At 41.0% G+C, this 13,646-nt stretch overlaps 1 protein-coding gene across 3 annotated transcripts in view; it reads right to left on the reverse strand.

Annotated features, from left to right (window-relative positions):
- Positions 1–13,646, reverse strand: part of CD226 (CD226 molecule) — a 46,539-nt gene that overhangs the window by 4,124 nt on the left and 28,769 nt on the right. For all 3 annotated transcript variants that reach the window (XM_030011397.1, XM_030011401.1, XM_030011400.2), the window contains exons 4-6: positions 3,047–3,158; positions 2,147–2,207; positions 748–882 (exon numbers count right to left, since the gene is read on the reverse strand). In XM_030011397.1, coding sequence (XP_029867257.1) covers positions 757–882; positions 2,147–2,207; positions 3,047–3,158 — 299 coding nt within the window. In that variant the 3' untranslated portion in view covers positions 748–756. The remainder of the gene's footprint in view (positions 1–747; positions 883–2,146; positions 2,208–3,046; positions 3,159–13,646) is intronic.

A 13,646-nucleotide genomic window follows, 5' to 3' on the forward strand; every position in this document is an offset into this window, starting at 1 on the left:
ACAGAGTCTTCATGTTTTGTTTTCTCCTGGGCATAGGAGAAGAGGTGGGGGGGGCGAAAGAGGGAGAGAGGGAGGGAGGGAGGAGAGCAGGGGCTACACTTCTATTCCATCCCCAAATAGAAAGCGCTGAAATAGCTGTGGTGAGCGGCAAGAAGCCTGCAAAACCACACAGCTGTCAGATAGCAAGCTTCTGTTCATACTTTTAAATCTAGGTTCAAGGATCCCCGATATATTTGCTTTTGTCAGCTGAATTTGCCCAGCAGCAAAATAACACCTCCTATGTGGAAAATCATGGATATTTATTATTCTATAGAGTTCTCAATTTGAGATGCAAAAATCATTGGATGTAGACAACATTGAGCACATTTTCTTTCTCACCCTGTCACACAGACTTCTCAGACACATAGTTTTCTCAGACCAAATTAACTTTGTGTAAACATAAGCAGCTCCATTCTGCGTATCAGACCTGTTCTAAAATTCTTCCTTAAGAGTACACCTACTGGGTAAAAATGTTTAAATTGCAGAAGTACAGATAATCTTTAATTCTACATATGAATCAAAGGATACATTAATGCTGCAGGCTGCAACACAACACAGACACACCTGCTGTAACCTGGCCCAGGCTGGCTGTCCAGCCAAAGCAGCCAGTTTGACCTTCCAGGTCTCACCAGTGCAAAGAAAATAAAGTTTAATCTGCAAATATAATGCCTGCACTTTGGTTACTTCATTCTTCAGAAGGAATCTTACAGTCTTTTCTTAGGTTTGTGTGAGACTTCTGCAGTTGACATAAATCGCCTCTGTCTGCCCAAGTGATGATTCTTCTCCTCTTCTTTCTGTGTTCCATGTGCCATGAAAACTGGATCTTCCATAACTGTTAGCAGGCTAGAAAAACATTTAAAAAAAAAAAAAAAAAAAAAAAAAAAAAGTTGAAGGACTTTTCTCAAAACAGCTACAACTTTGAAAAAGGAGAAAACCAGCAAATTTTCCTCATATGCTGATTTATTATTGGGAAATATTCAACCATCAATCAAATTTTTTTTGTCATCTTGTTTTCTACGAATGCATTTCAGGTTCAAGTCATATGAAAAAAGAATTCGCACTTTGAATACGTTTCCCAGGTGTCCCACATCAGATGCCTGGTAAAGCACCAGTGGAATGCCCCCTTCCCCTCACATACACACTTCAGATACTGAAGTAGTCTCTCCTACATCAATCTTAAAACACGAATTACTCCAAAGTTATTGACCATGCTAAGAATTAGTCATGTCATTAAGACAACTTAATGTGATGGTGCTTTGGTTAACTGGCATAGGAGGAAAGGGGGTTTCTGAAGCAAATGGTCACCCTAGGAAGAGTTTCATTCTGGTATGAACAGAAACCCAACAGTCAGAATGAGAGAAATGGAAATGGCAGGAGATCAGAGGGCTTTACAAGCCCATATGAACAGCGGAGCTCACCGTTGGATCACACAGCAGTGCCATCTGAGAGGAGATATGTGGAAAGGCCAGAGTCTCACATCCACCGTGAGAATGGGGTCATTTCCCTAAGCACAGCATAACTTCATACCCCGACTTAGGGTATGAAGAGACAAGGCAGAAGCAGTGAAGTTGGCTCCTATCTTTCCACTTCTAAACTTCAGGCCTTGAATAGGATTATGGGGGGGGGGGGGGGGGGGGGGGAGACTCAGAGCTCCAAAACATTGATTGTTACAATACAAAAAGAAAGGAGAAGCATTGAGACAGCTGTCCCAACAAATTATAGTGAAGCTGAACTAGAAGAAATAGATAAAGACAAAGGGTATCTGGGGATACAATTTTTTGCCACAGTTTTACAAGTAGTGACTTGAGGAAAAAAGGTATTAACAATACACAAATATTACAAAAGCTAGCAAATCAAGAGCTGATTTGTTAATAGCATGGAACACAGTTGAGTCTCTAAATGTAGCTGTAAAACATTGAAGAATATTCATCAAAACAGCAGTGAACAGTGATAATCATACTTTAAAATATTCAATTTTTCCTGTCTGTATAGTTTAAGATTAGACTATAAGATTCAAGGGATATAACGAGCAGATACAGAAGAGAAAGCTGTTAAGAAATATACAATTCAAAATATGAGTAAACTCCATCTCTCCAGCTATTCTTACCCGGGTCTGAGTAGAGTACAAAGCTTTTGATAAGGCCTCTGTGATCCTCTTCCTCTTCTTTCTGATGACACACATTCAGTCAGAAACACAGTGGAGGGAACGGTATCATACATGATAGCATAGTCCAAAATACCAAATTCCAGCATAAAAGAGATAATGCTGGTATTGCTTACTTTCCCACTGAAACCAATGTATACAATAAAAATCCAAGTAGTCTTTCCTCTGACTTGCACACTGTAACATGCATGAGACCTGGACACAGATAAAAAGGCCCTTTGATTCAGGCACAGATACAATAATTATTGCCATCAAGTCCCAGCAGCCTCATATATTGTGGTAGGGGAAGAAAATTTTTTTCTGCTCACTCTCTCTTTTCATTCGAAGCAGAGATTCTGGATCAGACAACTAGCATATATTTGGCAAGGAACAGAGCAAACATAGGTAATGGTTTAAACTATTAGTTTGGATCCCGCTGTGAGCAAATTTGGAACATAAAATCAGAAGACAAAAAATGCTAGAAGCTGTAGAAAACCTCAAGATGTCACCTGTCCTTCTCTATGAACAAAATAGGAACAGCCTACGCCTAGGTTTATTATTCCTGACAAATCACCCTTGGCATGAAGTTTCAGCTAATACCACTGTAAGCATTTAGCTGGCTAAGGAACTTAAGACAGCCATTTGGTTTTATAATGTGAAAAAAGGGGGGAAAAAAGAATATGTCACTTTTTTCATAGGCTGTAAAACTGATTAGTTTTTTCAAGTTTAAAATTTTGGCAAGAAAATTCAATTTTCACAGCTACCTTTTTTTTTAATTGGTTCTGAAGAGGATAGTAGGATGAGGTGTTAACACGTTCATACTTACCTGCTTCAGTATATTAAGCAAATTGGTTTGTCACTCACTTTTTGCGATAAGCAGTGGTGATGCAGAAAATCAGTAGGAAAACTAACAGTAAGACAGCAGCAGAAATTCCTCCAGCTATGCAGATAATAAACCATTTGTGATTCCAACTTGCTAAAATACAATTGTAATAAATATGATTAGTATTTTGTATAAACCAGCATGAACTTTTTTATGACAAACTAAGTTGAAAATCAAAGATTATGTGGAGACATTATTCCATGACAGCTCATGCTCAATATTCAGACCTCACAACCATTTCCTCATTTCTAAAATGCCTTTGTTAAGCTGAAATAGGTCTTATGACAGTTGTGACTGGGATGACCAAAGGTGAGTGAACACAGCTGTCGTGGTTTAACCCCAGCCGGCAACTAAGCCGCACGCAGCCGCTCGCTCAATTCCCACCCACCCAGGGGGATGGTGGAGAGAATTGGGGGGGAAAAAGTAAAATTCATGGCTTAAGATAAAGACAGTTTAAAAGCACAGAAAAGGAAGGGAAAATTAATAACAACAACAAGGATGCACAGGGCCTCTGGGCCAGTCACAATCAGGTGTTTATGCCACTCATTCCCAGTCAGGCTCACTTCAGCCTCCAATACAGTTAGCTGTTGGGATCCTCCTGTCACTCCAGAAATACAGATGGGTTCTGCCTCTTTGTAACTTGATGGCACTAGGCTACACTGTGCACTGGTGTACACTAGAGCCTTGTACTCCTGTGGGTCTGATGTGCCAGGCCATCGAATCCACACAGTCCAGTAAACTCAGTTGTCCCTTTCCTCTACCTGGCTGGAGGCAGGGCTCCTCTAATCCTGGTCAGAGTATTCACTACTCACTTCTTTAAATAGAAATCAGAAGTCCCTTTATCAAGATCAGGAGTAAGATCAGCCCTTCTACTGTCTGGGGAACTGCCCACTGGAGATGGGAGCAGCAATTTTCCTGGAAGAACCCCCTTTTGTGATTGTTTTTCCTTGCAACTCACATACCCGTGCCTCTAGGGTCGAGGTAGCTTTTCCACCCTGCTTCCTCATGTCCTCTCCATGGTCACACAGGTAAAACCATGGGGTGGCCCGTGGTGTGTACCCACTATATCATCTCTCTTGAGCAGAGGAACGCTTACTCCTAATAGCTGAGATCCTGGTCTGTATAGGTGGGGAGGATACTCTTTGAGTTGCTGGACCAGTTTCTCCACAGCCAAGATGAGGGAGGAAGAGAGATTTTCTTTGTATTGCAGGAAATGACCAGCCAATTCATCCACCATTTGTCCCTCTCCGTCTTTCCAGGTCATTACTACCAATGAGTTGGCATACGACGATGGTGCCCTCTGTACAAACTTCCGCCACGTGGGTCACATGTACCTGACTTTATCTGGATCTTTGGACAACTGCTTGCTGTCCAGGTTGTCATAAATCACCTCCAGCATGGCTAATTCCCTCAGGTACTGGATACCTTTCTCCATGGTGGTCCACTTGCCTGGGTGACATATAACATCTTCCTTGAAGGGATACCTTTCCTTCATGCCTGACAGAAGTTGCCTCCAGAAGCTGAGGACCTGTGTCCCTTTTCCAATCGCTTTGTCAATGGCCCCTTCCCTAGAAAGGGATCCCAGCTCTTTGGCTGCCTTACCCTCTAATTCCAGGCTACTGGCCCTGTCATCCCAACATTGGAGCCGCCAGGTGACAATGTACTCGCCTGGACGATGGCTGAAATCTTTTCGCATATCTTGCAGCTCAGTCAGGGATAGGGATCAGGTGGTTACCACCTCATTTATGAGTTCTTCTTCCTCCTACCCAAGCAGCAGCCACCTCTCTTCCTCCTCCTGTTCTTGTGATGACCCTGCTTCAGAGTAGTCTGCCTCGTCCACTTCTTCCTCCTGCTCCCTCTTAGAAGAAGGTCCTTCATCCCCTACTAAACAAGCTGACTTCCACTTCCAATATTTCTTCTTGTGTGTAGGGGTGACTGATACCGGCACGGGTTCGTTCTCTGGTTCACCTCCAGCATCTGTCACCAGGGTTGGAGTAGCCGCAGTGCCTGTCATTTTGTCGTCAGATCCAGAGACCTTCTGTTTCTCTTGAAGGTACTGAGTAGTGTTGAACAGGGCTCAGTAGCCATGGGCCAGGCCCTAGCACGTGGCAGGGATTTGTGTCTCTCTGGAATTGCCAGGATGACAGCATACTTTTTCCAAATATTTTACTAGTTTTTCAGGATTCTGCACTTGTTCAGGGGTCAAATTCCAAAACATTGGAACTGTCCTAGGCATTTGCCCATACTATCCCACACAGCCTGCCACTCATAACTGTCCAGCCTTGGGGCAGATCTCTGGGTGACCTTCTTAAATAGTTGTTTAACCCCAAACAAGACCTGAAACACGTTCAGGAGACATGGCAATAGGAACGTGCTGGTTTGAACATCCCGAGGATATTAAAAATTCTCAAGAACTATTGTAATTTGCCTGGAGGAGAAGGGGAAGACAAAGGAAGGTATGTATCTTCCCCATATGTTGGCTCTCCGAGGAGAAAAGGTAAAAGGTGTCATTATTAATAGTTTCCGATAGATGGCTCCCGAAGTACAGAGGTGACGGCAATGCTGAGTACAAATACCAGATCAGGCTCACGACCAGCAATTATATCATATCATAAGCCACTGTTACAAAGTACAACAAAATGATAACCCTAACCCAGCCCCCAGAGATGATAAACAGCACAACAGGGAACACAATACAGCAAGTAAGGTGTTAGATAACACAACTCTGAGACCAAGCGCAACAAATCTGTGAGCAAATAAACCAACATTGTGACCAGCGACTATTAAACTAATAATCATGAACGCTTGTAACAAAATGTGTTTTAACACGCTCTAGTCAGATCTGTCATTATCTCAATGCTTCGTTGCCCTCTCAATCTCGTTGCCATCTCAATGCCCTACGTTGGGCGCCAAAAAGGACTGTCGTGGTTTAACCCCAGATGGCAGCTAAGCATCACACAGCTGCTCGCTCACTCCCCCCACCCAGGGGGAATGGGGGAGAGAATTGGGGAAAAAAAAGTAAAACTCGTAGGTTGAGATAAAGACGGTTTAATAGGACAGAAAAGGAAGGGATAATAATGATGATAATCATAATCATAATAATAAAAGAATTAGAATATACAAAACAAGTGATGCACAATGCAACTGCTCACCACCTGCCGACCGACGCCCAGCCAGTTCCCAAGCAGCAGCCCCAGCCAGCTTTCCCCCTAGTTTATATACTAAGCATGACGCCATATGGTCTGGAATATCCCTTGGGTCAGTTGGGGTCAGCTGTCCCGGCTGTGTCCCCTCCCAACTTCTTGTGCCCCCCCAGCCTCCTCGCTGGTGGGGTGAGAAGCTGAAAAGTCCTTGACTTAATGTCAACACTGCTTAGCAACAACTGAAACATCAGTGTGTTATCAACATTCTTCTCATCCTAAATCCAAAACACAGCTCTGTACCAGTTAATAGGAAGAAAATTAACTCTATCCCAGACGAAACCAGGACAACAGCACAGTAGTACGAAAAAAATAGTGGCGCCTTATACAGTCCTTTCCTATCTCCTTCCCTCCCCTGGTGAGAAAGCAGTCCATACATAAGTGACTCAATATATGGATAATAAAAGCACTCGGACTACCTAAGTGAATGTTCTTGGCATTGTAGAGGTTGTCCCACAGAGATACCTAACAATCATGCAATACTTCCATGGCCAACAAGGTATTTTTGCCCAGGAAGATGGGCACTTTTGTACCAGGAAGATCATTTCAGTCCTCAAGAGGTTTTCTATTCAGTACTGCACACAGTTGTAGCAGTTATTTTCTGCTCTAATTCAAAAAGATATCTGTTCACTTTTTAACAAAAATATTTCCACAGAAAATTTTCTTATTGTGATTGCTTTTTTTTATAACTTAGTACATGCTTTGATGATGGATGTCAGGAAACCCACCTAGCCTAAGCAAAAATGCTTTCTTTGAGAATTACAAACAACACAGGGAAAGTTACATTTATAGTAACTTTGCTTAAAATGCATTGACTTCTTCAGTAATGGAGTCACATCTTCAAATGAAGCTAAGGAGCAACACATAATAACCAAAGGATAGAGACAGGCAAGACAATGGCTTCAGGGTATAAGTCAATGTATTCTTATGGTGCTCCAGTTTGCAGAGAGTTAATGTGATATTATTATCATTTTTGAGGTGAAAAAAGCTGAAGGGAAAAACAGAGGTAATATACTCAGTCTCACAGGAAGTCCACAACACAAGTCCTCAGTACAGTTATCATGCATTTAAAACACCTAGGAATTTTTCTCTTGTCAAAATTCTGAACCTGGTTAGTGGTAGCATTAAAAAAAAAAAGTGTTTAACCACAGAACTTCAAGTCAGCTTTTTGCAGCCCACTGCAGTGCCCTGCTTCCTCTGTTGCATCTCTGCACTAGCACACTGCAGACTTGAGACTAATAGCACAAAAAGCAAGTGAACACAAATAGTATGTAATAAACTTTTCTGCACATAGTGTATTTGTGACTAGTGGTATCAGCTACTACAAAAAACATGTTAGCCAGATGATCTTACCAACTTCTAGCAGTCTCAAATGACCCTATGTGTCAGCAATGTCTTGATGAGGCAAGCATTGGGTGTGACTGCCCAGTTACCTACCAAAGAAGAAATATTTCCTGCGTGTTCTTCTTCAATTTCTCAACATGTAGGAGTAAAACAAAGCAAGAAACACAAAAAAGTGAGGATGCCCAGGTATGGAAAAGGAGTAATGCCTCTTGTATTACTTACTACAAGAGTTGGTGGTCATACCTTATGGCCACAAACTTGTTTCTTGTGTTTCAGATAAACACTAGCAATTTATTGGTGGTGAACAGGGACTAAAAAATTGTCTTTAGGTTAGTCCCTCTTTAATGTTCTGCTCACTGTACGGAGGAAGATAGCATCCGAAGATGAAACCACAGCTGCCCCAAAGAGCTTTCATTCTGGGTAGACAAGAATGTTACATGCTCAGTTCATAGGCAAAGGAAAACAATCAGTATCACTAACGACAGTAATCCCAGCTGACCAGCTGCTAAGCCATCACCAGATGGCTTTCCTCTCCTGGATCAAAAAGGTTCACAGCTTTTTATCTGGCTATCCTGAATACCAGTTGAGATTTGCACAGGTACACCTCTTTAGTATTAATGTGCTCATTGGAAAGGATAACAAAAAATACTGATTACTGGAGAGTCACCCTTGAATTCCAATGTTATTTTACTGGAAAGAAAAAGGAAAGAAAATTCTCTCAGAAGTTTACACTGCTGAAGGTATGTGACAGTATAGAGAAGGCTGCCCGATACCAAAAACTGATGCCTTTTGTATTATAACTGCATATGAAATCACTCTACTCCCAGCATGTTTTCAACTGCTGTGTACTTAAAATGACAGGATGGTGCATATAGCTATGTCCAAGTTCAGGAAAAATTATGTCTTTTTTTCCCAAGTGTTTAGCTACCCACCACAGAAAATCATTATCTGTGCCAGTGAGTACTTACAGAAATAAGGAGAAAACATCATGTAAGCAACAAAGAAAAAATTTAAAAATCTTGTATTCAATTATCATCAAGGATGGGTGAATCTGGATAGAGTTCTAGGCTTCAGCAGCATCCCCACCCTTCAGTCTAAGCACTCCAAACCTCATTTTTCTTTTCCTGAAGTTTCACCTTCAGTTTTATCAGGTCAAGATAATAATCTCTGAGTTAATGAGTTTGAGAGCTGAGATTATCAACTGTCAGTTAAATTTGGATGAGAAAAATCATTAGATTTTTTTTTTTTTTTAGAACCCACAACAACTCAAAGCCCTTTTGCCTTTTCTCATTTGAAATGAGCAAAGCCTTTGTGAGGCATTTGTTTTCTTTAACTCTACAAAACCTTTTGTAATTACTGACTTTAACATAACATTCAAGATTTTGCAGAAACATGTCAGAGGCTTGTCATGTGTCTCTTTAGTTCTTGTGTTCTCATCAAAGGTGATATGCTGACGGGAGGCTATTAAGTGTATTTTCAGCATCAGTACAATTTCTGTTAAGTATTAGACCATGTGTCCCTCTCTCCCCCATCTTCGTAGCCTTGGCATTTTCTCTGCAAGATTCTGAAATTTTTATGCAGGAAGGTTTTCGACCTTCAGTGCACTGACTTTGGTTTTGAGGAGGAAGCACTTATGGGCCAGAGAGTTATTTGTTTTAAAACGATTTTAACTGCACTGTCAAGATCTTCATGTAGCTTGTCATGTGCCTTGCTGGACTGGCACTGGCACATACGGTATGCTAACTAGACATCACTGAAAGAGTTTAGTCCACAACTGAAAGGCAGAAATCCAGCATGAATACATTCATGCCCAGAGAAAGGTGGTTTGTTGAGTAGAGACCCGCAGACATGGTCTGAGAGCTTGTGTTCATACTGGATGAATTAATGAAGGAAGAAGGAAGATAAATTCACTCCTACCCTGATTCTCCTCACCCCCCACTGCAGCCGTATCTTCTGTCTGTTTTCTGTGGCACAGAAGTACCGCTGTCTCCTCCCAGCTCAGAAGGACTGTATGGTAACCCTCAGTGACTGGACATGTAGTCCCCTGCTTTTCATCTGGGTGCTATGAAGATCATGCTGGGTGCTACTGAAAGACATTTAAAGGCATAGTCAACATGGGTTCACAAAGGGAAAGTCCGGTCTAAATAATTTGATTGATATCCTTCTACGAAAAGGTCACCCACCTAGTGAATGAAGGGAACAAATGCCAGATTCTGCACCTGGGATGGAGTAATGCTGGGCACAAGTATAAATAGAGAGAGGAGTGGCTGGAGAGCAGCCCCGCAGAAAGGGCTCTGGGTGTGCTGGTCGGCAGCAGGGTCAACACGAGTTGTGCCCTGGCAGCCAAGAGGGCAAACCCCATCCTGTGGGACATCAACCACAGCATGACCAGGCAATCATGAGAGGGGATTATCCCACTGTATTCAGCGTTAGTAAGGCCTCAACTTGAGTACTGTGTGCAGTTCTGGGCCCCACAATTTAAGAAGGATATTAATGTACTTGAATGTGTCCAGAGGAGCATGACCAAGCTGGTGAAAGGGCTAGTACAAACCATAATGTAATTCTGACTCCTAAACATACATTTAAATACAACTGTTATCAATTAATATGTATAATATGATTGAAATAACCAGGGAGCTGCTAAAGTCCTGTGTACAGCCTGCATCAGTTAATATTTAACATAGGGAAAAAATAACTAGACATGATTTAGGGTTTAGAAACTAACTACCAGTCAATGAGGCTTTATGTTTATGTCAGAAAAGGTAATGGATTGTGGTCATGTCAATATACCTTGAAGAACCACTTGGAACAGCCAAGATTAGGGAAGAAGTAGGTAAAAGGTAATTCCCACAGGGGAGATTGTGACCACCGACTCATTGACCACCTACTCATATGATACCACCTACTCAAAAGAAGACAAGGAAGAAGACAGAGTCTGCGCACTAATTTACATGAGAGGCAAAGAAGAAAGAACTAATCATTAAGGGAAATAATAATGAATATGTATTACTTAAGGATATAAATGTGGGAATTTCTGAGACAAGGGTGTGCTGTCTTGAGACAGGCACCCATTAGTGCGCATCAATGAAATTAATTTGAAAATACCTCAACTCTGTGTATTATTGGCTTGCACACCAGCTAAATGAACCCCGTTTGAGAGACAACACAACCACCAAGCAGTTTTTCAGACCTAGTGAGAACACAAAGCAACACAAAATGTTTCTATTTTACTTTGTCTAAGAGAGCTTGCTATCCCACTTTCTGCTAAAGCAAGAAAAATACTTATTAAATCTTTCTAAAAATGGCTTGGTCTTCAGGGTGGAATAAGCATTTCTTTTTCAACCCTGCTAATTTTTCAGTTCTTTCATGTGACATCTCCCCTTCTTTCCCAATCATCTACCAAAACAGTACATGGATTTTAAGTCTGCTTCCTTCCTTCAAAAACGTGCTCAAAAAAAGTAATCTAATCAAAGGAAAAAGCATGGTAGGTAAAAATCAGAAATGGGTTCAGATGTGGAATGTGGTGACATGACTGATCTCCATATTAATAGAATTTTTAGAAGGAGAAATATGGTGAAGAACACATCAGAAATTAATCCAAAGTCTCTTGAACACATTATATAATTATGTAATATTCAGCCTTCTGTTTCTGTAATTGTTGTCCAACAAAAGCTATACTACATACATATGTTGCTTTATGTGTTCCAGGTTTTGAGGTCAAAAAAGATTTGCAGAAGTCCCATTTCAGCTGGAAATTCCTGTTACTGAAAAACAACAATCACACTATTTAGTGGGATAGAATGGACAAACTTAATGATATTGAATGGATCTCATTGTTTTAGTTTCACTGATGTTCGAAAACGTTAAATGTGGCACGCTGACCTCTATTGATACAACTGCAAGAATAGCACAGGCTTTCCCAACACTTGAATACCTATTCCCTCCTCTCTCCCTTTTTTCTTCCTAGCAATTCCATGCTGTTTTTCCTTGCAAAAATACATTCACCTTCAGACAAGAAGCAAGCTGCTTCTTTCTACTGTACCACCTCTCAGAATCAGCAGTTTTGGAAGTATTACCATTTCTCCAAGTAATCCTGTGCTCTTATTTCTACGGCCTTTCACCCAAGATTGCTCCTCTTCAAAAATTCTTGGGATCTTCTCAACAACAGCTTCTCAAAAAAAAAAAAAAAAAAAAAAAAAGGGGTTCTTATCTTTCTTCTTACTCTCCCTCAACCTAAACGGAGTTTTCCCTATTACTGTTTACAGTGCAGCTATCCTCCCAGCTCCTAGACTCAGTATTTCAAAACATCTCTGGAACTGGGCAAGGCGAGAAGATTTGCAGTACCCATGCAGAATCACACCAACAGACTGAAAACATTGGAAGAGTTGGTAGCAAATCCAAGCTAGAGCGTGGCTTAGCTGTAATGCTAAGCCAAAGAAAATGACGTGACTGAACTGATAGAATATACACCAAAAAATAGCATAGCAAGTTTCTGTCACCACTTGGTTTATTTAAGCCACAGCTGTTGCATCGAGCAGAGTAAGTCACTCGTGAGTTTGTGAGAGACTTCACTGGCTATGCCACAGGGTGCGGTGGGAGCTGACGCCTGGCCTGTCACTCCTTTCCCCTTGGTGTTTCTCCATATCTCACTGGAAATATTAATTGTGTGTTATGAAACAGTTCCAAATGTTGAAAAGAAATAATTGGAAATCCTTGACACTTCACTTCCTTTGCAATTAATGAAAATTCAACAAAATGCACTTCATAATACGGAGTGAGGGCTTAAAAGGGAGACAATGGGGTATTTTCTGAATCATACCGTACTTCAGCTTCTTCAATGCTTTCATACCTTTTTTCCTCCAATAAACAGGCATGACTATGCTGGCATTGTTAGAACTAAAAATGATAAATAGGATTTGTTTCAAGAGCAAAAGAAGCACGGAAACTAAACTTTTTTTTTTTTTTGGAGTAGTTTGTGTAGGTAGGACTGGTAATTCTTAATGTTATTGTATTTATTCATTTTGGTGTGAGAAGCACTGCACTTGGAGTAAACAGAAAATATTTCTATTGCCCTACAATTTGGATATGCTTGATAATATGATTATAGTCAACATTTTGAAATCTGAATGTTTAAAATTGTCAGAGTTGAGAGAAATTTTTGTCCTGGTACCTCTTTTCTTTCCACATTCTGCTCAATTTCATGGACTTTTGTGGTCAAGTATTCAGAGTAAAGCAGGTCAGCATTTTTTTTCCCAAGCACATTCTCCACTTCTCAATTAACCATATCACAGATTAAGCATATTCTGAAGTTTTATACCCCATGCTACAGCTCTTAGTACTGCCAAAGAGATGCCTACTAACACTGTCACGTATTACCAGGAGCAAAGGCAGTAGCACAAAAGCTGGACTGAATGCTGCAACAGAAGGACTGGTGTGGTACAAGAACCATATCTTCAAAATGCGTTCTATAGAGAAGAGCCAAAACTGAGGGTTGTTTTTTTTTTATTTTTCAGTCATAACAGAAAATAGCATTAAAGGTGGGATTCAACTCACAGTTTTAGAAATTTTAAGCGTCTACATGTGGGGACCTAAGCTCCCACTATAATCAAACTGTGACAATGTTCACACCAAAACCTAGAGACCTTCTCAGCTCCCCCTGAAGAAACTCCTTGCATGAATAAGGTAGATGCCAGTTTACAAATTTTTACATTTTCAACTGAGAGTGTGGTCTTTGCCTTCACTGGAGCGTAGGTCTTGCCCCTGGGACCCTGCGGTGCACTGTGCTACCTCTCCCTGCAAACTCAGGCAGTCTCTCCTCTTCCAAAGCCTCTCCTTCTTAACATCAAACCAGGTTCTCACAAACAGGTCTGAAGTCCTATAATGAGATCAGACAAGCTTTGTGTGGAATCGAGATTAATTGTTAACTTTGCCATCTTTTACATGTTGCTAACTGGAATTGGTATTTAAATAAATCCTCTCTTGTTACTGAAGAGTTATTTTATACGGGTAAAAGTGTCAATGCCTCAGAAGGTCCTGT

The sequence above is a fragment of the Aquila chrysaetos genome, chromosome 4, assembly GCF_900496995.4.
Source record: "Aquila chrysaetos chrysaetos chromosome 4, bAquChr1.4, whole genome shotgun sequence".
Lineage (NCBI taxonomy): Eukaryota > Metazoa > Chordata > Aves > Accipitriformes > Accipitridae > Aquila > Aquila chrysaetos.